Raw genomic sequence first — 24,170 nt, forward strand, 5'->3', positions numbered from 1 at the left:
TGGATCAGTCCTAGCCAACTGACACACTTTTGGGGCTTCTGGTTGGCACGGCATTCCTTCCCACAAGCTCTGTATATTCTTCTCATAAATAAGAGTTTAGTCATCAGAGAATTAATTAGTCTTTGTATGTCCTTTATAATCTCTGATCCTCATCCTGCARTGCCAGGTAGTCTAATTTGGCTTCTATCTCATTAAATGTATCATTTTGTCCATCTTTAAATTAGAGGGAAACCTAAGATGTTACTTATGCAAAATGTAAAAGAAGTCTCTAATTCCTGGTACAATCAATGCATGCATAGTAAATTAGTCTTATCTTCATTTTGTCACATTATTGACTGTTTTGCAAAGAATCCCATGAGAATATAGAACCAAAAAAACAACTAAAGGTTGCCATTTGCCAAAGGATGTTGTGAATTATGCTAATTTTATGCTAAATGAATACTGAGTGAAGAAAGTATATATTTTCAAGGTGGTAAACTGAAATCACCTTGTATTTGGCTGAAGGAGAAAGATCTAACAAGTTGATCAGTTTCTATGAATTGTAACAATGGTTGTCTCAAAGATGTCTTACAGTATCAGTATTTATGAGGTGTTTCATCATCCACAACTCAAGACTTCCTTTGTACAAAATTTTGGAAGACGAAGATTTTTTTCTGCTCATTCAAGCTTAATTATTTTGAATTATGCCATTTTTCTGAAACTTAATGACAAATCTGTCTCCATTGTTAGACATTTTTGAAGACCCATATACATTACAGTGAAAATTTCACACAGTTTAGATTCTCCAGTTGGGAAGAAGGATCAAAAGACAATTGTGTTGATGAATACGCTTTTTCATGTAACCATGAGGCAGCTGGCAATCTCTCCAAACAGAGCAAAGAGGACTAGTAAAATACTGAACAATCCCTGAGGAAAGTGGAAAGTAGGAAGGACTAAAGAAAATAGTAACAGTATGTTGTCTTGCTATCAGACTGGATAAGCTAGAAATGTTCCCTTATGGTGCGAGGTTGACTGTAACTTTACTCAACTGCTTCACGTGCTGTCAGAGTACAACCCTGATATTTCAGTAGCTGAAAAAGCATTAAGATAGATTCATAAGTTTATGTAGTCAAAAAGGAGATACTTCTGGAAAGTGGTGTACATTTATGGGAAAGGAAATAGACATCTCTAAAAATAAAGACATTATTTGAATAACATACTGTATTTTAAAACTAAAACTTGAAGTGTATCACTGTGAGAGAACCTATTTTGAAGCCTCCATCAAATAATGCACCCAGCAAAGAAGGTTTCCACCAGAGAACCCTTTCAGGAACATCTTTCACCGTACATGCATTTGTAGATGAATTATCTCAGATCATTTCTGGATCCTGGTGAAAAATTTCAGCTGTTATAGTCAAAGTCCCCACCATTGAAGACTTGTGGGGATCCAGACAGTTGTCATCTTTCACTCCAAAAGTCATTCTATTAATTTCTTATCCTCAAGATAATCTCAATTATTAAATTAAAATAAATCCTTTCACTTCCTTAGATACGTAAAGGCCTACTTGTTAGACCAGACCTCCAGTGTTTTACTGGCTAGTAAACAATTGCTTCAACAATAGAGTAAGATGCTGCTTTCCCCTTTTTGCTGAATTTTTACCATGGTTCAACTTGAAATTGCGTCTGTCTGAAATTTATCTGAAATATGCTTCACCATATATGAAGCTACACATTAAAAACATATGTGATATAAAAATCTAGATAAAGTATATATATCTAGCTCATTGTTGTTGACTGACTGAGACACAACAAGCAGGAACAATGGGTTTGGGATTACTGATTCCCAGTGTTTTCCTCCTAAGCATACCTTATACCAGGCAAAGAAACAGGGACAACAAATTTATATTGAGTGGCATCACAGCTATGTTATTCCTGACAAGTTTTAAGCTAGTTCAGTTATGTCTGTAATATACTGCTATGCATGTTATTGATGTATGGACATAGCTGAAGCCATTTAAAATGAAACAGGAAACTTTTTGAATGAGTTCATCTTCAGTGGCAACTGATAGTATTTTAACTGTTCCCTGAAATAAGTGGATGGATAATACATTACTGTACCCATCAGAAAGAGATTATGAGTGAGTATTTACATAGCTTTAAAAGTTGCTGGGCAGAAACACTTAAAAATAAGACATCAGTCAGGTTTTAGTTCTGTATTTTAAATAATGAGAGCATTTCTTTTAAAGAAATGCAAAATAATCTACCTTCAAAAGTCTGACTTAAAAGGAAAATGTGAAATTATCTTCCCATAATTTATTTCCTTCYCTTTTGTTTCTGATAAGGGGAATTGAGCAAATAATTTACAGTGAATAATTTAGTCCACAAATTTATAGTTCTGTATAAAGTACCTATGAAAAGATTGTCTTCTCTTCACATTTATTCATTACTTAACATTGTTTGAAGAATGCGCTGACATTAATTTACTCTGTCTTGATTATACCTACACAGAGCAGAGAGAATTTTTCTTGTGCAGAGAGCAGCAATGCACTCTAGACTTACTGTACATATTATATAAGGTCTGCTTAAGACTGTGGATCAAAAAAAGAGTTTAACGGTGCAAAGATTTTGTGCTGAGGCTTTGAACTGAGATAAATTTCTTCCTAATAAAGTTGCATAGCTTAAAGCGTATCTGCACAGACAGGTCCAGGCTTCCCTGAGACAATGGAAGCTGGCCAGATATGAGGCAGCTCTGACCCGACATGCATGAAGGTGCATTAGTGCAGTACTGTGCTATGGCTAATAGTCCTAGTCTCTTATCAGGGTTTATTATTTCAGGCACAGCAGCATGCTGTGCACTATGCACTATAAATATATCTATATATATCTATATATAGATAAATAGAGAGAGATATAGATATATATGCACAACTACACGTTGCACTATAATTTTCAGAGTGAATCTGGCCTACGTCCAGCCAGCTCAGAGCATGGTCAATTGAGCTCTGGCTGTCCACATGTGTGTGTTAGATGTTCCCTTTCTCAGGCCCGGTCATTAGGAGCAACCCAAAGTCTGTACTTGGCTGGAACAATCTCAGCCGTTGATCATGCATCTAGACTGTTTGATGTCTTAGTGGAAGTAACAAGACCTTTGACAGCTTTGACAGCTTTGAACAGCTGACTCCCTACCAAAAAGTAACAAACTTCTCACTTTTTCCAACTTTCATAAGGCATTGAGTTTTAGGGAGAAGGTAGGACAGTAAAGGGATCTCTTCCACAAAACAACAGGAAATTTTGCTCTTGTTCACACCCTAGACATTCTCACATCCCTTGTCTTTCTCAGATCCTCCAACAATCTGAATAACCTTTATCTGAACTCTAGGAATCCTCTGGAGCTTCTGGTATAAGATGCCATTGCAGATCAGAAGAGGACAAGAGCATTTTCAAATTATTATGAACAGGAGTGAAAATTAGGACAGCTGTTGAGGGAGAGGGTTGACTTGATCCTGGTGTTCTTCCAAAACAGGAGGCACATGTGACTTTCCTTTTTTATCTGACAGCCTCTCAGAATTGGACCACAGACTTTAAGACATGCAATCTCTTGGAGAGATTATCATTCCTTTTACTAAGGCTGAGGAGGATTTAAATTTCAATATTTTTTTAGGCTATGTGATGTTCTGTTATGATTTTTCCCTACTGCCTTTCCTAAGTGAAACATGCATCAGATAATTGAGGTTTTTTTTTTCAACTGTCAATCAATGATATGCTGAATGAGTTTCAAATTAGACATAATTTGTTTACACATCCTTAGGAGGAATAGCATGTAGATAATCTGCCCAGAATGCATATTTATACATCTGTTTCTGGTCAAAATATGCGTGTGTATTCATATTACTTTTCAATGTTTTTATTTGGTGCCACAGGCAGAGTTTGGCCATGCGAAATAAAATAGTGTAAAATCTAAAGACCTGTTCCTTGGCCTAGTAAAGACAATTTTTTTTGTCAGTTCTGTCTCCCTATTACTTTAAGGAAGATATATTTTGATTTTCTCTTTGCCTTCCAAAAATATTTGTAGGAAAATTAAAACATGTCCTCACTTTCCACTTTACGTCTTTGTATACCTTTGGCTTTCTATTTTCAGACTGTACAGTACTTCATTTTATGATTTACAAGCCTTGAAGGTGCTCTCAGCTCCCTGACTTTGCTGTCTATCCCATTACAGTTTTACAGGGCCAGCAGTAAGTTTTACTGATGCCCCTGGTGATCTTGTCATGTTCAGTTTGCCTCTTTGACCCTTTGAAGCAGCTGCATTTGAAATAAATTAGCACTAGATATGACACAGTATGGGTGAAACGGATCCTCTCTTCCTGTGGTAAGGACAACTTGTACATTTAAGACATGCCAACTTATCAAAATACAGAAGTTAGGAAAAGGTCACTCTACTTATTGGAGTTGAAGCTTTCCTTTTATTCAATTGCTTTTAACTGTGTTATCACATACTTTTGAATATCAGATAAGACTTGTGAAAATATTCTGTTCAAAATGGCATAAACTGAATTAAATGTCTCTACAAGCTCATAATTTACTTTTTCAGAACCAGATGCTTACTTTGGAAAGAACAGTAGGACAATGGGATTATTCTCTGCAAAATTTTGTAGAACAACTTATGCAAAATGATTTCTGGAGAAAAAGCTTAAAGGAATAGAATGTTGTAATTTAGGTACTATGAGACTGTTCCTGCATGCTATTACAGGCTAGGATGAATGCTAGAAGAGCTTGGGCAAAAAAAGGTAGATGATGCTTATTGTCCTTTTCAGGCTCAAACCAAAGACACTCCAGGCCTAGCCAGCGAAATAACAAGCAACTCTCTGGAGCTGTTGAATGCCCACAGAAGGTCTGAAGACTGGTAATCAGTGAGGTCCTTGTGCACAGAAGAGCATAATAAGCAAGAAAAAGGGCAGCCGCCAGCTACAAAGTACAGGGTAGCGGCTGAGAGATGAAGAATGACCTGAAGAGTGGGAGTGAAAAGTTAGTGGAAAAAGACAACTCCAGGTGATGCACTAAAGAGATTTTTTTTTTCTGAAGAGCATAGTTGGCTATGCTTATGACTACTGTGATTACCAGAGTGTCCAAGCCAAATGCAAACTATGTCATTTATCTCCTACTTTCTACCTCTCTCCTACTCTCTGCCTCTTCTTTTTGAGGAATCTCCCTTTTGAGAAAAGAATCCATGCTCCTAGGGTGTTTTCCGGGATCTCTGTTTAGTTGCAGAACGGTGCCAGCTGCTTCTGTAAGAAGGAAGGTAGACCTTTAAGGTCCTTTCTTTTTGCTACTCTTGTATTAGAAAYACCTAAAGAACACTGGGGTGAGGTAGAGGCATAAATGGCCTACAGAGATTTGTTGCAGAGACAGCTATAAGTTTGAAAATTGATAATAATGCCTGTGCTATTGATGATTATGTTTATTGTTTCCAAGTGACTATTTAAATATTTTTGAAGCAATATAATTTGATTTGGGGTGGTTGGTGGTAATAGGAAACAGACAAGGAACACGTTTCCTTTACTTCCCCACCACTTTCCCAAGGGCAACTATTGTCTGATCTCAGTGTTTCTGGGCTGAACCAAATATGTCATTAAGAAATCCTAAAACTATTTCTGTTCAGCAGAATGACACTTTTATAAAATCATGTTTGTATAGCTAATTCTTTATTAATGCAAATGAAACCCCAAAGAAATACTTCACTTTTACTTAAATAATGAAATACAGACTATGACATCAGTTCTCTAGCAGTCTGGATAACTGAAATTGCTGTAGCCTTCCAGAAGGATGTGAGCACAAACCTGAGCATTTCATCCAAAACCATTACACTTAGAGGGAAGAGAGAAATGAACTTCTCTGCTCTACTCTGCCTCACTAATGGGTCTCAAACTGCAGCCTAAATGAAAATTTGAATTCAGATCTGAACTGTGCCATATAACATTTCCTGTCATATATTCCAGTTTTTGATTTTTCTCTTCATAGCTGGTCATCCTGATAGCCAGTTTTTATCTCTTACCTTGTTTGTGTTAACTGCCAAAGGGTAAGTATGATCAAATAACATATTAAAGATCTTCCTTGAAACATTACCAATTGCCTTCCAAACTTTTTAAAATACCCTGTATTTCTCTAGTGCTATTATTTTTATTACTGCACACCCATATAAAATGGCATTCACTGCCTCCTTCACTTTAATTCCACACCTCAAATCATAATTAATTTTGCCTGTATAAGAACCATAGACAAAAAGCCTTTATTTCCAATTTCCCAGAAGACTAAATGTATTTTCTATCGGTAGTTTTGAAGCCAATGCACAACAGCATTTTCTGGAAATTATTTCAGGAAAGCAGAAAACACCTCAACTTAAAGTACAAGAAATGTTCCCTGATTACAAATGCAGTTCAATCGTTTCTTTTTGTTTCTAATGTGATCCTCCTGATTTACAGAAAATACTATGAACAATTACGAGGCATAGAGACATTTTCCCACTATTTTATTAATCAGCCATATTGTTGTAACACCTACAGCAGGAATTGGTGTTGCATTGTGGTAGGTGTTGTGCAAGTGATCATTTCTGATTGGCAGTAGATTAGCTATTACAGCAAGCACAGCTGCRGCAGAATCTGCTGTTCCTATGCAAATAACTCTAATAAAAATGGAAATAAGACAGGCAGAAGACCAGTTTTGAAGTAGAATTGTTCCAAAGTGCTCTTCAAAAACCCATCTGTCTTCAAAAATAAGGCCTTGCATTCTTTTTTGATGACAAATAAGACTTTCATAGTATGGGAATAATAGAAACTGAATATAACTGATGACAGACTAGCAATGAAATATGAGGCTACTCCCATATTGCCTATTTAAAGAATGTGATTGTAGGTAGGTACAAGTTGTAACTTGATAGATGTATCCAGATCTTCAGTTGGTGCGAATCCCTTTGGTCCACTGAAATATGTCTAGCCAGTATGATGTGACAATTAGGAGCTTTAACAATACTGAATTCTGCATCTACTTTGCCCTTCAAACTGCTGAACTCATATAAGAAGGTTAACCTTGCTCTTCTCTCAGTCAACATTCCCTTGAGAGTTACATAGTAAAGCTGATCAATGTGATGGGCATTCATACAACAATTTTACACCAGTAAATCAGTGTCTCTGTAAATAAGTTGATTTTTTTTTCTGGCAGAAAGAATAGATTTTTTTGTTTCTTTAGAGCCGATTTACTATTTTAATAAAATATCATAGTTTGCAAAGACAGTAGCATAAACAAAGGAGAGGAAGCAAAAGCATCGTATTTCTTACTGCTCTAAAATAACTATATGCAGTTAAAAAATGAAGTAATCAGTCCAAGGAATAACAGCATGTTCAGTATGTAACAAATGCACAATGCAGTTTATAACAATGGATGACACATAGCATCTTAAGAAATGGGGAAGTGGTTGTCTGAGGCTTAAAATCACCAAGTAGCAGAGGAAAACAGAAGCATAACCTACCCACAAATCACTCCTACAGGGTATTCCAAGAATTTTGCCCATTCCAACCTGTAAGCTAGCAGAGGAACTGAAAATGGGAATCAGTTTGCTGTGACTTCTTTATGCCCTCTGGTGACGATCTTTAACTGTACCATATGTATTTGTGGGATAGATATTATCAGGATTATGTTTACTTTTTCATATATCTTTCATTCAGATCCAAATTACAGTTTTAGAACTTGCTTTCAATCCACGTTTTCAGTTTGCCATGTTTATAAAGAGTGAGAGGCTCCCAGGTATTTAAAACTTGCCTTGTTACATAATCAACTTAGATTCAGTGATGTCTGCTACTTTTTCTTTTTGGTTTTTATATTTCTTTATTCTGAAAAAGTCCAGTGAATCCTGTGATCCTTGACTGTTGCAGGCAGAATAGTTAAGTTTCATTTCTCATTTGGTAGGATCAACTGAGACAGTCAGAATATACTTAAAACTCTGTTTTCAACCAGGTCTACAGCTTTTTGCAAATGAGTCAAACGTGAGGGGYTGGGGGTTTAGATCTGTAGGAACTGAGCTAAGGTGATAACTCATTTCATTTGGATCAAACTGCCCATCAGATGGTTATCATGCCTTTCAGTCACTGTCAATATTTAAACAAGTGACCCAGACATGAAAGGATGTATCATGAACCCTCTGAGGTGCCCAGTTCTTGCAGCCTGTTTATTCTTCAAGAATGCCTAATGAAAATTTCAGAATGGTAGTACTTAAACACAGCAAAGAAACCAATACTTGGGCAAGGGGTTACGTGGGAGACAACTGGGTGGACTTTGACTATGTAGTGATATGAGTAAGCTTAAAAGTTCAGCTCGGAAATAATCAGTCCAAAGACTAAATCTCCTGTCTATGTTCCAGTTGCATCCATGCGATTACCTAACTCTGTTGCTAGGTACACCTGTCACCTCAGCAATTTAAAGGAATAAGAAATCATTCTGCTTGAAGTCTTCTGTCTATCCACTCTGTATTCAGTATATTTTATGAGAATGTATCATACACATGATTTCTTGCTTTCTCTTTCATTTTKTTTTTCTTCCTTTTTTTTTTTTTTTCACACAGCAGGGTACAATGTATCATTTTCTTTTATGTTTAGGAGTTAGCCTTTTCTTTCTCTTCACCCTTTCATATATCTTTTTCTGCTACAATATTTTCTGTATTCTATTCCTATCTCTATATTATCTCTCTCAAATGCCTTGCTTAGCTTCCTCTCAAAGTGTTGCCTAATTATRAAGATAGGGAAACACGCCAGTTTTAGCTGGATCCAAACAACTGTTCAAAACAGTCAAGCTTATTTAGAAGACTGAARTGAGGAGCCAATGCTGCCATACTCYGGTAGTTTTTTGGAAAACACCTGAAGCTTTGCAGAGAACTGTCATTTCAGAGATGACAGAACCACTTTGGCAATGAGTCTGTTACACGAGATGAGCACTGTAACTCCCTTCAGCAAACAGTAGCTTTTTAGCTCCATATTTTTGCTAACAATTATCTGTCAGGAAAGAGTCAAGCCTCATTCCTTGCCTGCAGAGTTATTCCAGTTGCCTAATGATCTGCCCCAAGTCCTCCATCTCCTCGCTTTGAATTTAATGATGAGGCTGGCCAGAAGTTTAGCTGAGAATAACAATCAGTACTAGTCTAAATGCCCTAATTCAGTGCGGTGAGTTGGAAACGCACCCAGTTTCCAGAGTTGCCAAAGTGAGATTTCATATTCTTTTGTGCCATCTACTGAACTGACTTTGAGAGTGTCAGAATTCAAGTCTCTCTTGCTAACCAACCATTTTAGAGGCTTTTGATTTCCTATTTCACAGAAGTTCAACAAGTTAAATTTTAAAAAATAAAGCAAATGGAAAACTGTATCTTTGGGAACCCACACTAGCAATTCTACTTCAAAATCAGTGCTTGCAGTTCACAAGTTACTACCTTATACCACTGAACAAAAAAAGTTTAAAGTTTTCTGAATTTAACGTTTCACTGTAGTTCAAACAGTTATGTCCTTGCAGAAAGCACTAAGAGGAAGCAATATCAATATCACCCCTCTTTGAAAAGGGGAAAAAGCCCTCATTAGAAGGTGTAAATGTCAGGAGAATAATTGTTTCCTAAAGTAAATAACCTTGGAAATTTGTTCAAGATGCCAGTACAGGAGAAATTAAGCAATGGAAACCAGGATGGCCTAAAAGCAACCCAAGGCAGTTTAAGATGCCTCTGCTTTGCCTTTTGATTTCAGCTGGGGAGGTGGCCAGGAAGTTGCCACACTGAAAAACAATGAAGATGTCCTTAAAAGGGATGGAAAATGTATGGAGGATGAGCATTCCTTTACGTGTTAYAGACTCCTAAAGGACCTAGCTGATGCGCTTCACTGTGAGAGAGTGACGCTATTGCCAGAGTGATGAGGGATAGTTATGCCACAAGAGGATGCAAGGGGATAAGAAGGCTGACTGCATGGATAAAGGCATCACATAAAGCATGCAATAACTTCACAGTGAATTATACTATTCAAAATAACTTCAGTATCTTCTCAGAGAAGCAGCAGTCTCACTGATTTCCTCATATTCTCACCACCTGACACCTAGAGGATGATGAAACTGCACAAATGTGATGTCACCAATGTCCTTCTACCTCAAATCTGGATTTCTCCATAGATTAGCCGGATTATCACCTATCTATGTGTACCTCAGCGTATATGACCACACGAACATAACTCTTCCTTAAGGTATAACTCCAGTATCGCCACCTTCTAATCAAGAATGAGATGTCCAGCAAGTGTCCTACTGCAAACATTACACGTATCATAGTCCGATTTGCTTATGGTTTTCAGTATTCTCTACAAATACCTAATAAAATAACCAAGTATAAAAGGAAATCTTACCTATAACTTTTCCTAGGAAGAGTGCCTTTGGGGAATTGAACTGAATGTCAGATGCTGTTGGCAGGCTGTAACTTGTTGGAGGATAGTGATCAAGCTGGGGAAAGAGAAAAATAAGGTAAAAGTATTTTGAACTGATACGCCCTCTAATAGTGCTACTGAATCACATCTACTCTGTGGAGTTTATGCCACCTCTTATATCTCTGTCTCCAAATGCTCTCATTTATTTTTGATAAAGGTGAAATAACAGTTAATACCCCTTGCTCCATCTCTGCCATCTCTTAAGTTTCACAAAACCTGGAAAAAAACCTACCTAGGACATTTATTTTTTTTCTGGCTGTTCTAGATTTATTTCAGGTTTTGCTCAAATATTTCAATATAATTGTTTAAAATAACAACAATAAAACAGTTTGGTATTATTTGGTATTATTCGGTATTATTTGGTATTATTCAGTATTATTATTATTTGGGACCTCTGTTACTGCTAAAGTGAGATTTACATGCTTTGCAAACAGCAGTATAGCTGGGAATTTGAAACTAATGCAGCTGTTGGCCATTTTCTGCTCCCTCAGAAAATTCCTTTAATTAATAAGGTATAAATATTTGCATTTCACATGTTTATTATTTTTTTGTTGAAAATGTAGTTCAGCTTCCTTGTGATGACACCCGTTGAAACCTCAGAAATAAATTCAAGAGTGATCAACTTAGCTAAATAATTTTATCTGTAGGAAATTCATTTTTTCTTTGATATGGTACAGCTTTCACATCATATTAGCCTATTTTTTCCTGACTTTTTAAACTATGGGAAAAATGGGCAGAGAGAGGAAGAAAATGAACTGCCTATGCTCAGTAATAGCACCATTAAGATGGTTCAATACAGCTCAATAGTGTTTTGATGTTCACTTTTTATAAAGGTGAATGGGTGAATTTTTATCTTTGCTGCTGCTATTTATTTTCTTGGGTTTAAATATTATTATACAGGCTTAAAGAGGTCAGAACAACAATCGTTCATTTTATTCTGGCCTTATCTTGGCACCATACAGAATAGAAACTTTTATAGGTGCATTAAGACTTTGCAGGATATAACAGATTGCAAGAATAATTCTGGAGAAGTCACMACACTAAAAGACAAACAATTTTCTTCAAGCTCTTGTTCAGATATGCCTTATTTCTAATTTTTAATTTCAAAATATTATGATCTTGGATTAATTTGTTTTGATGACACTGAAAATGTTCAGTTGTCAAAAGTAAGTGAATGGCAGACAGAATAGAACGGAAGGAAGGGCTGAATCCCATTTCCCCCTTGAATAAAGCGAGCTTGTGTACTTGGAAAGCCATACTTATTTCATACCCATGAATCTTCAGAGGTGATCATCCGAAAAGAACTATAATAACTCAAGAAGAGTGCTTCTGTCTTTCTTACACTGCCCCATAAAACCCCAACATGAGAAGTGCCTACACCTAACGGACAGAGAGGGAAAATGGTCACTGCAGATGCCAGAAGAGCTCTAGCAGATATGTTCAGAAGTGACTTTTAACTGATTATAACTAGCCGGCACACTGATGATTTAGAACTTGGCCATTAGTGTTCCTCAGAATGACAACTGTTAATCTCCCAATTTTAATTGTAGACTTTTGAGTTAAATATATGGCAAAACATAGCAATTTTTTTACTTGCAAATAAGTTTGAGTTTGTTCACAGTATCTCATAAACTCAGAAATAACTGAACAGCTTTCCTCAGATGAGGAGCAGAAATACATCTTTGAACTGAAATTAGGGTTACATAATTTCAAATCAAAAGGAATTTTTTAAAGTTTGCAATCAAGTGAACACAAGGAGTTAAAATACAAAAAGGTTACCAGTCTTAATCACAGCAGGTCCTACTAAATACAAACTACAAAGTGCTTGCTACTGGTTTCCCTGGTAAAAGAGAAACCAGCACTCTAGCATCCAACATCATATGCATCAGACCCATTGTTAATGAAAGCTGCAGACAGACAAAGTGAGAAAAATATTCCCTTCTTATTTCAGATGACAAATATAGTAATGACTCAGAACTGTCATGACGTTTGTCAGTATGTGTATTAAACTACAATACAGATTTTGGAGAGGCATATAGGAAAAAGGTTGGTGAAAAGCCTAATGAACAAAAAGCTGATTCTCCAGTCTCTCATATCCCTAGATTTTATCCTCATGTAACTTCATTACCTGCAATRGAATTATTTCTGATGCATTCTGATTGCATAGGATTCATTTGCTAGGTTCTCCTTTGACATATAAGGATGCTATGTGCCAGGTTCTCCTTATATATATACATAAAATATACTGAAGTAAAATAAAATAACTGTAGTAAAATAATCTGATATACTGCCATGTTTTCTGGTATTTGTCAACATTGTTGACATTTAAGTTCTTCCTTTTCCCAAATCAATCAAGCGCACTGTGTTAATATTTCTTTTTATTGTGATATGGCATGCTAGTGGTGGAGTTGATCAGATCATCACTAATCTGACTAGATACTAATAATTGGTAATAATTATTATTTATCTATCTATCAATTTATCTATCAACGTATTGTGGCAATGTTCTAGAGCCCTAGTCATGGTCCAGGTGTCCATTATCAGAGAGAGTATAGGAAACGTAATAAAGTCATCGTTGCCTAATGCAAAGGTGTCCCTACTGGAAAATGCTAATTGTGTCTATAGGATAGAACTGGAAATGAAAAATCACTTTAAATGATGAATCACTCTAAGCATTCACACGCACAAATACAGAGTATCAAATACTGCCAGCTGTGGTGTGGTGAAATTCCTTTTGTCTTCAGCGAGAATTCAGGATGTGGAAAGGCTGGCACATAATGGATTAAAACACAATCTCTATGTTAGCCATGCATAGCTATAGCTTGTTTCTTTGCAATGTAGGTCACTGCAAGAATACCAGGCTTGTCTTCTGCCTCTGCCCATGCAGTACAACAGCAGCTTTGAGGTCTAGGTTTTATTGTTAAGACACCCTGTAAATTGGGCCCAGAATATCTAATATAYCACCGAAGCCTCACGTTTTGTAGTTCAGGTTATCAAACACGCTATATTTGCTAAGAAGCTTTTCTGAGACCCTGGTGAAAAGGGCGTTGCAAACCTCACCATTCACAAGCTTTGCCATTCCTGGCAAAAACACATAATGGCACTCACATTTAAAATAAGTGAAAAGACACCAGTATTCTGTGACTGTAATCCCAGAAGAATGGCACTGTATTTCACCAAATCCCTCAAGCTGGCTTGTGGGCATGAGCTGCACATCTCTGGAAATGGAAATGGTGCCAGTGTTGTGCCAGGGGAGCAAAAGGCAGGGGACTGGAGCTCCCTTGCCCTCTCCCCTTTCCGTCCTCTTATTCTTGCCTTCTGACAAATCCATATCTGCATATGCACAGCACTGAGGCACAGRATCACCCGCAGAGATACCTACACAGAGCTATCTGATGGGATTTCTGTGGAAAAGCTCAAACTGATAGGCTGCAGCAGGACTTGCAGCAAGACCATGAAGTTTTCTTGTACAGCACAATAGGAATCAGAGATATGGGCAGGTCCCCCCCAACTGGAACAGTTTAGTTAGAGGTGATCTTGATCAGATTAAAAATAAAAATAAAAATAAAAAAATCCTTGCAGTGACCTGGTCTTGCCTTGAGCCTTTGAGACTTCAGCATGGCAGAGCACAGGGTCAGGGTGCAGAAGCAAAAGACCCTGCTGCAAATGGGAGCCCTGGAAGGCAACAACGAGACTCAAACACTGTGTTGCACTGCAGACCCTAACAGTTACAGCTCACCGCTTAGGGACATTAGCTTTTAATTGACCTGTTACGCTGAATCAATACCTGAATCTATCTATGCATATATATTTTTCACATCTAGTTTCAGTCAAGCAAAGATTTCAGAATGAGTTCAATTATGAATCTTTTTAAGGGTTCAATAACTCTGTTTGAAGTTTGATTCCTGGATAGAATGACACTCCATTTTGAATCTGTGGATACTTGAATTTATGGCCTTGTCATCGAAAGAGGGCCAACATTTCTGATTAGAGACAGAGCCAGCTGCCACCCCATCGGCAGCTCTGGAATCTCTTGTATCGGTGGGGAAGCTTTGATTGCTTTCCACATCCAAACTTTGCGAGAAATGCCCTTTTCTGATGCTAGGACTTGAAACAAAACAGTTCACCACAAAACAAGGGAGTGAATGGTGAGATTTCTGTCCTCTTGTTTTTATTGCTCGTCTTTGTTCTAAACTGACACTATCTAATAAAGGAAAAACATTTTTCAGAAAAACTTAATTTAGGATTTTTTTAGGTCAGTGAGTAGGACCACACACTGAATTATTTTCAAAGTTGTATTTTACTGCCATCCAGTGGGTGCTCAAGTGTAAGCAGCTAGAACTGAACAGCCTACAATCTTCATATGAAATACTAGGCTACATCAGTCTTATATAAGACAYAATAAAAATGGAATTACTAGTATCAAATGACATTTGAAAAGAAGATATTGCATTATTTAATGAAAATAAAATAAAATCTTTGCATATGTACAGTTTGATGTCAAGAATTTGTGTTAGATTACAGTTTTAAAATTATATTTAAGATTTTTCATTACAAGTACTTTTCTTTAAAAAATCATTAATTTCATTTGAGTTGAAGAGAAAGCCACAGCATGGCTTTGAGCACCGCACAGACTGACATCCCAGGGAACTCGTGGCTTCAGCTCTCAAGTCACATCAAGCCAACCAGACTGCCTTGAGTTGAAGTTGCTGGGGTTTAAGCAGAAGTTCAATAAAATGCTTTTTTTTTTTTTTAATTACTGTTCATTTTGATAATATAACAAATCCTAACTGAGATTAAGAGATATATCAACATAAAGGCACGTATAATGTCCACATCACCTTTTTATTCTAGGAAAAGAAACCTACACAATAAGACAAATTCCATGAAAAATTCTGTCTCTTGTTAAGATTTATCTAGGGTTTTCTTATATGTATAAGCATACATTTAAAGGACATATATAAATATATGTGGTATGTAAATATATAAATATATATATTTACACATATTGAGTGTGTATATATATCTATATCTGTATCATTGTCAGTCCAGTCTGTGTTTGTGTATTAAACTTTCTTATGCTGAAAACTTTTATAAAGAAGAATTTCAAAATCTTGAAATTCAAAAATAATGCTGTAATGCTTAATCTTGCATCATTTGAAGTCAATAGAGCTTTGCTATTGACTTCAGTAATAGCAGGATCCAGAACTGGATGTGTTATCATCATGACCAATGTAATATTCCCATTCTGCATTATTATAATGATTTATTACTTGTATTAAAAGACTATCTTGTCCTGGACAAGGGCTTTTTTGTGCTAAGTGCTATAATATTGCATAACAAAAAGATGGTTCCTGCTCAAAAATGCTTACAAACTTAGAATAAGAGACAGCAGATGTCAACAGACAGGCATGAGAGCCCACAGAAATAATGAGGCGGTGTGTGGATGTTTATAAGGAGTTCCCCCCAAGCACAAATGGGTGATAGTATTTGGCTTTCAGGGTTGACTGAAATCTGAACTCTTAATGGTGAAAGAGATGATTATTCACATGCAGAAAGGTTAGGAGAAAAACTGAGAAACTGAAGACACTGTATATTTTTAACACAACAGAAAAAGAGAAGATTCAGGGGACAGGTCTGTAATTGTTTAGGGTGATCACAGCCAATGTCACCATAATTCAATTCCTTCCTTAGTGTGGCACTAGTGCTTCACCGAGCTTCTGTAAAGTCAGTTTTCTGCCAGGTTAGGTCCTTGACCCAGCTTATTGTGGAGCAGACTGGGGCCAGAGCTGGGGCAAGACAGAGCATGTAAATAAACAGTAGATTGAGAGAAGTAGTGAGGACCATAAAGCCAGCAATTTGGACTGGCTTAGACTGCTGTGGACCTGCAGCCTCACCCATCTGGACCCCATATACCTCACTGGCATGGTGTAAAGCTAACTTAAGGTTTGCATTGTGCTTTGAGCTCTTCAGATGAAATTTCTGCAGTAGTATAGTTAATATAGTTTAGGCACAACTCCAGATCTGTTTTGCCAGATTAATATACTGATTCATCTACTGCAGCTTTTATAAAAATCAACTGCAGTCTTTTATAATAGTCTTTTTTTTTCAGGGATTTAAATTAGAAACCTGATCAACACAGGATACATTGCAGAAAAAAATAAATATATGAAGCTGTTTTCTCATTAAAAACATAAGTCCCTTATCTGCTATAAACTCCGATATTTTCCTGAAGCCACTGTTGCTCTAATAAAAAATATCATGGGATAATTTGGCCCAATATAAAAAAAAATGAGAACCTGGATAAAATTTAAAGGGAAACTTAGATAGACATCTCAAAATGTGACAGAGGTACCGATAAGAAAAGGACACTATTTTGTATGGCTGCCTTCAATTTAAACAAAACTCTGATATTTCTTTCCGATATCTGTGGACTTTTATTGCTCTGTTTAATAGATGAATAACATCAAATGTTAACAGAAGCAATAGCAGGTTATATAATGCCAAGTTATTAAAATGAAAGATATCTACTCCATGTGCCTAAAGATGACTTTCACAGGACATTAATTTGTCCAATATGTGCTGCCATATAATGAAAAGCACCTATTTCATGCTAAGTTTTGACTTTTTTAGGCTTAGTGTTAGACTGAAAATACTTAATGATTCTTTCTTTCTTTGTTTCTGTAATTCCAATAAAAATTGATGCCAAAACAGTAATCGTACAGGCTAAGGAAACCACATTTGCCATTAGAAACAGATATAGAAGAAGGAAATGGTCTCAATGTAAGTCAACTTTTGGCAATGTGTGTTGGGAGGCAGATAAGCTGCAAGACATGCTCTGCAGCCCTTCGCTCTGACACGCAGCCTGGGCAAGCTCCCAGACCCTACCCTGCTCCCTTGTGCCCTGGTCACCCTGGCTTTTCTTCCAATGGAAACTGGGCTGCAGGCTGAAGAAGACATTTCGCTTACTGGTCTTATCATGCTATGTGGCCTGGATATAACCAAAGCTTGGGACAAGCAGACAGAAAAATTCCTCTGAATCCAACAATACAGGCTTTGCTGAAAAGATGCGAGAAAAAGGATGGATCTACAAGAGAATTCTTCTCTTCCCAAGCAGTTTTACACAACAGAACGTAGACAAAAATATTCTTCCAAAAGGCCTCAAGCTTTGAAACTCTCTTAGCTGATGCACAGAGAGGGAAAAACTTCTTCAATGATATATACTTCAGCCTCTGCCTCTGCCCCTAAGCAGCAGGTACAAGGAAGGTAGCAGCTTCAGGTCTTACAACCATGAAACCAGAGGGCGAGATGCTGCCGTCAGATGCACACRAGGGGCTCTACTGATTGCATTTTCCCCACTGATTTCAGTGGGAGCTGCATATTTGCCAATTAGAGGAAAATATGTCTCCAGTGTCCCGATCTTTAGGGTAATGATGTTTTACTCTCTTGTTTACTGATGAGTGAAAAAGATTCTTGTTTATGAAAATCTTTCATCTGACTTTCAGCAGGCTGTGATTCTGTAGGGATGTGCTCATTTATCATGGCAGATGCCACTTACCAACTCCATCTTGCAAAAAAGAGAAGTAGAAATGGCTCATTTACGAGCTTCCTGCCTACCTATACTGCTGTCTTTCCCTGAAAGATTGTAAGTTCTGTTGTAAAATAAAAAAGTTGAATAAATTCAATGATGGATAAATCAAGGAAACTGCTAGTAGCTCATGGATATTCTGTGAGTACAAAAGAACAGGTAAGAAAATTATTAAGTTGTGAATTATTCATTCACTTCTGATTCTAATGCATAGAATTTAAATTCTGCTCTGCTGTTTCTTACAGTTATTTACAGAAACTTTTAAGAACTGAGCATCCAGTCTTCTAAAACTTTCATAACATCATTATACTTGGAAGAAATTTTGAGTAAACAAAGATCAGGGTCTGTATTTCTTCATATCTAGGAACATATATGGCGTTTAGGGTTACAGGAATAAAATACCGTATCAATATAAGCTTTTTTTTTATTTTTAAAACTTCTCCTATCAACAGCTTTTTCTTATGCTATGTGGTTGCTTACTCATGAAAAAACTATACATTTTGAAATGTGAGCAAAGAACATTTTCTTATGACTTCTGATTCAGAACAAATGCTTAGTAGCTATGGCTAAACTGAGCACTGATGCATTAAACATGCAGATGTAATGTGTGTTCTGCTCTAGAAAATGGTCTGAGTTTGCCTTTCTATTGCATTTTGAGTAATACATTGCCATTGCAGAATGGCAATACATTGCAGAAATAAAGTATCTCCAGGGATTTTAAATAATTCATTTCAACAGGAAGGCCTCTGCTATTAATGGAAGAAAAGATTTTTCTTTCTTTAAGGTAAAAACTGCCTGGATATTTATTAAATATCCTTTTAGTGTAATAGATATAACTGACTAGAAAAAAAAAGCAGTTTGTTTTGATGGAAAAGCTTACAGTCGATTATTGATATTAACTATGGCTTATGTGTTTTTACCCATGCTTAAAGTCCTGGGTATTTAAAACAGCAAAGATGAAAAGATCTCTGAGATCTTTTCCATCTCTGAGAAAGCATGGAAGGCAACGACATCTGACACCAAACAATTCTTTCATCTATCTTGCAYGCATATAAAGATCCTGAAGTTAGATGCTGAAGTCTGCAGAATTAAAACTGTAAATTAGGTGTACATTCTTAACAGGAATGATACTTACTCATTGGAAGAGATGGCTAAAGAATATGCTAAATTTTCTATCATTTGAAATCTTCAAAGCTAGATAGAATGCCTTTCTACAGAATGTGTTATACTACTATCATTACTTTTTGGGTTAGATGCAGAAAATCATTTGGTGAAATTTTATGGCCTCGGTTAAGCAAGAGATCAAACAGAGGGATCATATTCTGTTCAGGCTTCAAAATATATGAAACAGGAGAGTARGTGTGATTCTATAGCAACAATAATCATAGCAGTTGAAGTTGCGGCCTCACTGAAGTCTGTGARAAAGTCCCCACTTCCTGTAATGAAACAGAGATTCAATCTATAATTACAAAAATCTTTGATATATTCATTGCATTTAAGCTTAGGGCTATATGCAGATTGCTTTGCTCCACTTCACCCATTTTATTTTATTGCTATTATGTTTAACATTTTATTTTGTATTTCAGCTTAGTTTTAATTAACTTTGTATGACTTACATTATTTAAGCATCTAAGAGTTTGCAAATGTTCTCTCTATTTCTATAGTGGGGAGTTCAAAATGGCAATAAGAAAACACACTTGCAAAAGTTCTGTTTCTTCTTGGTTTTATTTGGGTCAGGGGCAAATCTTTCAGTGATTACTATTTTTAACAGGAGCTGGGCATTTCCACTGCTTGTCTTTGATGGTACTGGAAAAAGGAGATCCATGCAAATAAATTTTCTGGACTTTTCTGAACATTATGAACAGCTGAGTTCAGGTGAAAATTTCCAGAAAGCCTCAAACTCATGTTGACTTTGAACGGAGTCAGCAGTTGGTATTGTGACTATGGTCTCCTGAGTATATGTGCACAGGCTACTGTCAGTTGTCCTGAAACTATATGGGTGGGCTTGGGAAAGTGGAGTCCTGTGGAAGTCGCTCTGGTCCTTTTCAGGAACAGACGCCTAATGGTTCGCCTTCAAGTTAAACACCATAACTTTGTAGAAAGACAGATCTCAGGTGAGACTGGAACTTGGTTTTCTGTGTCCCAAGATGAGAGTATATTTTGATTGTTTCCCTGAGAAAAAGAGTAGTTTGTTGTGAACAAGATGGAGTTTGTTGAAGAATACTACCTTGTAGAGTGGGTTTCAGTTAAGAGATTGCATGATTTCAGAAGGGATTTTCAGAAGGGAACTATTTATAAAGGGATCTCTTTCTTACTCTGTGTATCTGGAAAATTTAAACTAAGAATCTGGGTTCAGGAGAAGAAAAATGTTTTAATATGAGAAAGTAACTTCAAAAACGTTCTGATGTTACAACTGTGAAATAGATTTGACTGGATTCACCACCAGCCACATTGCCATTGCTTTGAAATTCCTTTCATTTAAGCTTCATGAAATGCTCAGGGTAGTACTTCTGCRGAAACCATTGGGCTAGAGGACATCAGAAGCTGTGATTCATAATTGAAATGACTTTAAAGGAGGTATGAAAAACTGGAGATTTGTTGACATTGTACAAGAATACTTAAGTAAGGAAGCTGAGAGGCCCACATCCAAGTGTGTTGCCTACCAACTTTGTTCTGTTGAAAATTAAAGCACATCACATTTTTATTTTTGTAACATGCTGATATGGCTTTTGTGCAATGGAACAGAAACATAAATAGCAAAGGAAGGTAGAACAAGATAGCCTGTGATCCAGATTCCATCCTTATTTTACTGTGGGGACTTGTACAGAAGCAGGAGGTATGATTCTTGCACTAAGTATGCAACTGTTACAGTTCTTTAAGGGCATAATTTGAAAAGAAGTCCTTCCAGTCACTTCAATGGATTTTAGATCAGAATCTCTTCTAGGGAGATTTCTACCCTTGGCTTTCTTAAAAGAATATTATATTGATGTGGGAATAGCTTTAATCACCCATGAAAACTTGGTAAAGAGTGTTCTGTTTTTTATGATATGGAAAATATCCTGCTGAAGCATTAAACCTTTTAATGAAGTCAAACCAAATAAAACTTGCCCTACATGACCTAAAGCTCAGCTCTTGAAATGTCATTTACTAGGATGATACATTCCCCATGTGTCAGACTGTTTTCTTTTTTTTTGTCCACAGGTGAACTTACACAGCCTTGGAGGTGTGCCATGGTTACTAGTATTGGGTATTTTAGAAGAGGTGAGAGATAGGAATTCTTACTAGCAAAGTTTTGTCCCCTCACTGAAACAACAGAAAATAAGCAGATCCTTGTCTCTGAAATTATGTCATTTTGTTTTCCTGAAGCCTAAAGCAACTGTATATCCTTAATCTTATCCTTGAGAAACTGCTGACAACACAAATGGGAGCTTCTTATTTAATGTAGAACTAATTATTGATTTGCCTGCAGTCACTGAACGAAAAAATCTGAACTACAAAACCTTTTTGACAGTCTTTGCTACTACCTTCAGTCTTGACTATCTTAGTGTGTTAGGAATAGGGATATAATTCTAATGAAAATAATTTGCACTAAATATTTGTTCTTGTGCTTATGTTGTCATATTGAGAATAAATTAGATATTTGTATATTTTTATATGTTTATTTCAAAGCCTGACTCAAGTTCTGATTGATTGGACAGTAACGCTGACTTTATGCAGGCAGTCAATTATCTCCTGTCCTACAACATTGGTGAGGTCTCACAGAGTCCCATAATGAATCTTTTACTGCATTTATATATAAGTGAAACACCTGAGAATCATGATAAAACTCAGGTTCACATAGTTCTTATGGCAGCAATTTATTGCCTGACTGCAGGTTTTTTTAAATCTCTCTGGCACTACAGGGTTATTACAGCAARTTAGAGAGACAGGTATTCTAAGTATGAACTTGCTGTTAACATCTCAGAAATACTAACTGAGTGTTCTTGAATGGAAGCTTTGATGAGAATTAAATCCTTCTTGTGACATTTTTATGCCACATGGAGATGTGGAAGTGTGAGCAACAGCACCTGGCAAGCAAGCTGTCTTACTTAAAAGCAAGCAAACCAGATGCTCATCAGGTTGGAGAAAGATTTAGCAGGAAATAAAAGTCTACACAAATGTTCATTGCTCAGATCTGCAAGAGAAAACTCATACTTTATGACTTGTCCTCTGGATACTGAGGAAAATTATATTTCTAACATATCATCTGTATCTTCAAAAGTCATGAAGGGTTTACATTTGAAAGCGGGACTCATTTTCAAGTGAACAATCTACAGAACAGATCCCTGTTCTTATCAGCTCTCTAATTTGCAAAACACAACCAGGTAAGTTACAAAATCAACTTTCTTAGGGAGAATAAACAAGATTTCATAGAAATCTTCTTTTTTCAGGGTACAGCAATAGTAGGACTTCTGAATTTTCTTTTYATGGGTCCCTACTTTCCCTATCCTTGTATGTGCATCAGATAGACCCCCTAGTTTAATAAGCCCCAAATGCATCTGCTTTCTGACTACATAAACTAGCTGTGTTCCAAGCACACTGACTAGATTAARCAATTTTTACCCTAGCCGAGCAACACTAACCAAAATGTTTCTGGCTTTTCAAAGCCCTAGCTGTCTCATACAACACTGGGAAAGAAAAGTCTGACACTGAGTGTTGGTGAGTTAATGCAAGACTGGCATACTTAACTGTGTTGGTATTTTCCATTTGGGCAAGGTATCTGATCTGATCCCTTGGGAAACCATTTATTCAGATTAACAGCTGTCTGAACCAGCCAGCTATGAGTCCATAGGAAACATGCCACACCTCCTAAAATAGAAGCATTTAACAGCCAGAAGGGAAACCTAACTGCAAGTCTTGTTTAGTTTCCATTTAGCAGTGAGAGAAGTAAGTCCAAATACTACACACAAGAAAGATGCATATATCAAAATATGATACTCTTCCTGCTTCCAAGCCTGCAAAGTGTTTGTATGAATCACATATATTTTTCAGAATTTTTGAAAACTTTTTCAGATATTTTGAAAACTTTGTAATTTTCTGACAATTCTACTTCAGTCTGAATGCTGAAATCTTCAGTTAGTCACTGTAATCCACTGATAAAGTTTCCTTTTGGAAGGAAAAAAACAACTGTCAGGCATCTATTTTAATCTTTAGGTGGATAATTCTGTGACACATACTATCCTTCACCTTTTGGCTTTGTTCCCAAGGACACTTCTGCTTTTTATATTTCATTTGTTATCGGTTTTGGTTTGCTTCTTAAGATCTATCAAATCCAGATTAATCCATCCAAACCCAGATCAATCCACCTGTCTCTCCCGCCAACAAAACTGTTCTCACACCCTGCTGCAATCTCCATGTTTGCAGACGTGACAACCAGGGAATGAAAACAGAGAGCTGTAATGACCACAGAGAGAAGACTGTCTAGAAACATCGATCACTTCTTGCAGAGGCCCTTTTAGTTACATAAATAGTATTATGTTATTTCAAAGGTTTGTAAACTGAGATACAGAGATGAAGTTCCTGCCAGTGCTGTACCAAAAACTAAATAGGCCAGAGCTCTATGCTTCAGTAATACTCTCTCTCTTAAAACTCCCGTCACACAAACACTTAAGCATCTGCTCATCTTTGCAGGCTTGAACGGCTCTTCTAATTTCACTGGACTGCAGGATAAATTTAAATTGAAAGATATTCTCATTTGCAGACTCAAGACTTGCAGCATGGCATTTAGTTGTCTATACATTGGGGTCCAGTGCCATTTAAGATGCTGCAGGGTATCCTTCCTGGCTTCCAGCTGGTGCTCCAGTGATGCAGGTTGAGCCTAAGTCCCATGTCATCTACCAGCCCAGATGTCTCTGATGCCCTAAGGCATCTACAACGGCACCTGTATTAGTTCTGGCTTCCACCTCAGCTGTCGTCACACGAGAATGAGCGTTTCAGAACAACACAGCTCGAAATGACAGAGGGAGAGGATGGCTTTTGTTAACTCCTAGGAGTGTCATCTGCAAGCAGAACCCCACTTAGGGTACTTTTTATTTCTAAAATTGCACTGATATCTTCAGGGGAAGAAGGTC

General features: G+C 36.8%; 1 protein-coding gene across 1 annotated transcript in view; it reads right to left on the reverse strand.

Annotated features, from left to right (window-relative positions):
• The window catches only part of CNTNAP2 (contactin associated protein like 2), a gene marked incomplete at its 5' end in the record, with an annotated part of 659,794 nt that overhangs the window by 55,089 nt on the left and 580,535 nt on the right, over window positions 1-24,170 (reverse strand). Inside the window, one exon of the mRNA XM_026074688.1 lies at window positions 10,395-10,488. Within this exon, the coding sequence (XP_025930473.1) occupies window positions 10,395-10,488 (94 nt within the window). The remainder of the gene's footprint in view (window positions 1-10,394; window positions 10,489-24,170) is intronic.

This window comes from Apteryx rowi, unplaced genomic scaffold (assembly GCF_003343035.1).
Source record: "Apteryx rowi isolate R43461 unplaced genomic scaffold, aptRow1 scaffold_395, whole genome shotgun sequence".
Classification (NCBI taxonomy): Eukaryota; Metazoa; Chordata; class Aves; order Apterygiformes; family Apterygidae; genus Apteryx; species Apteryx rowi.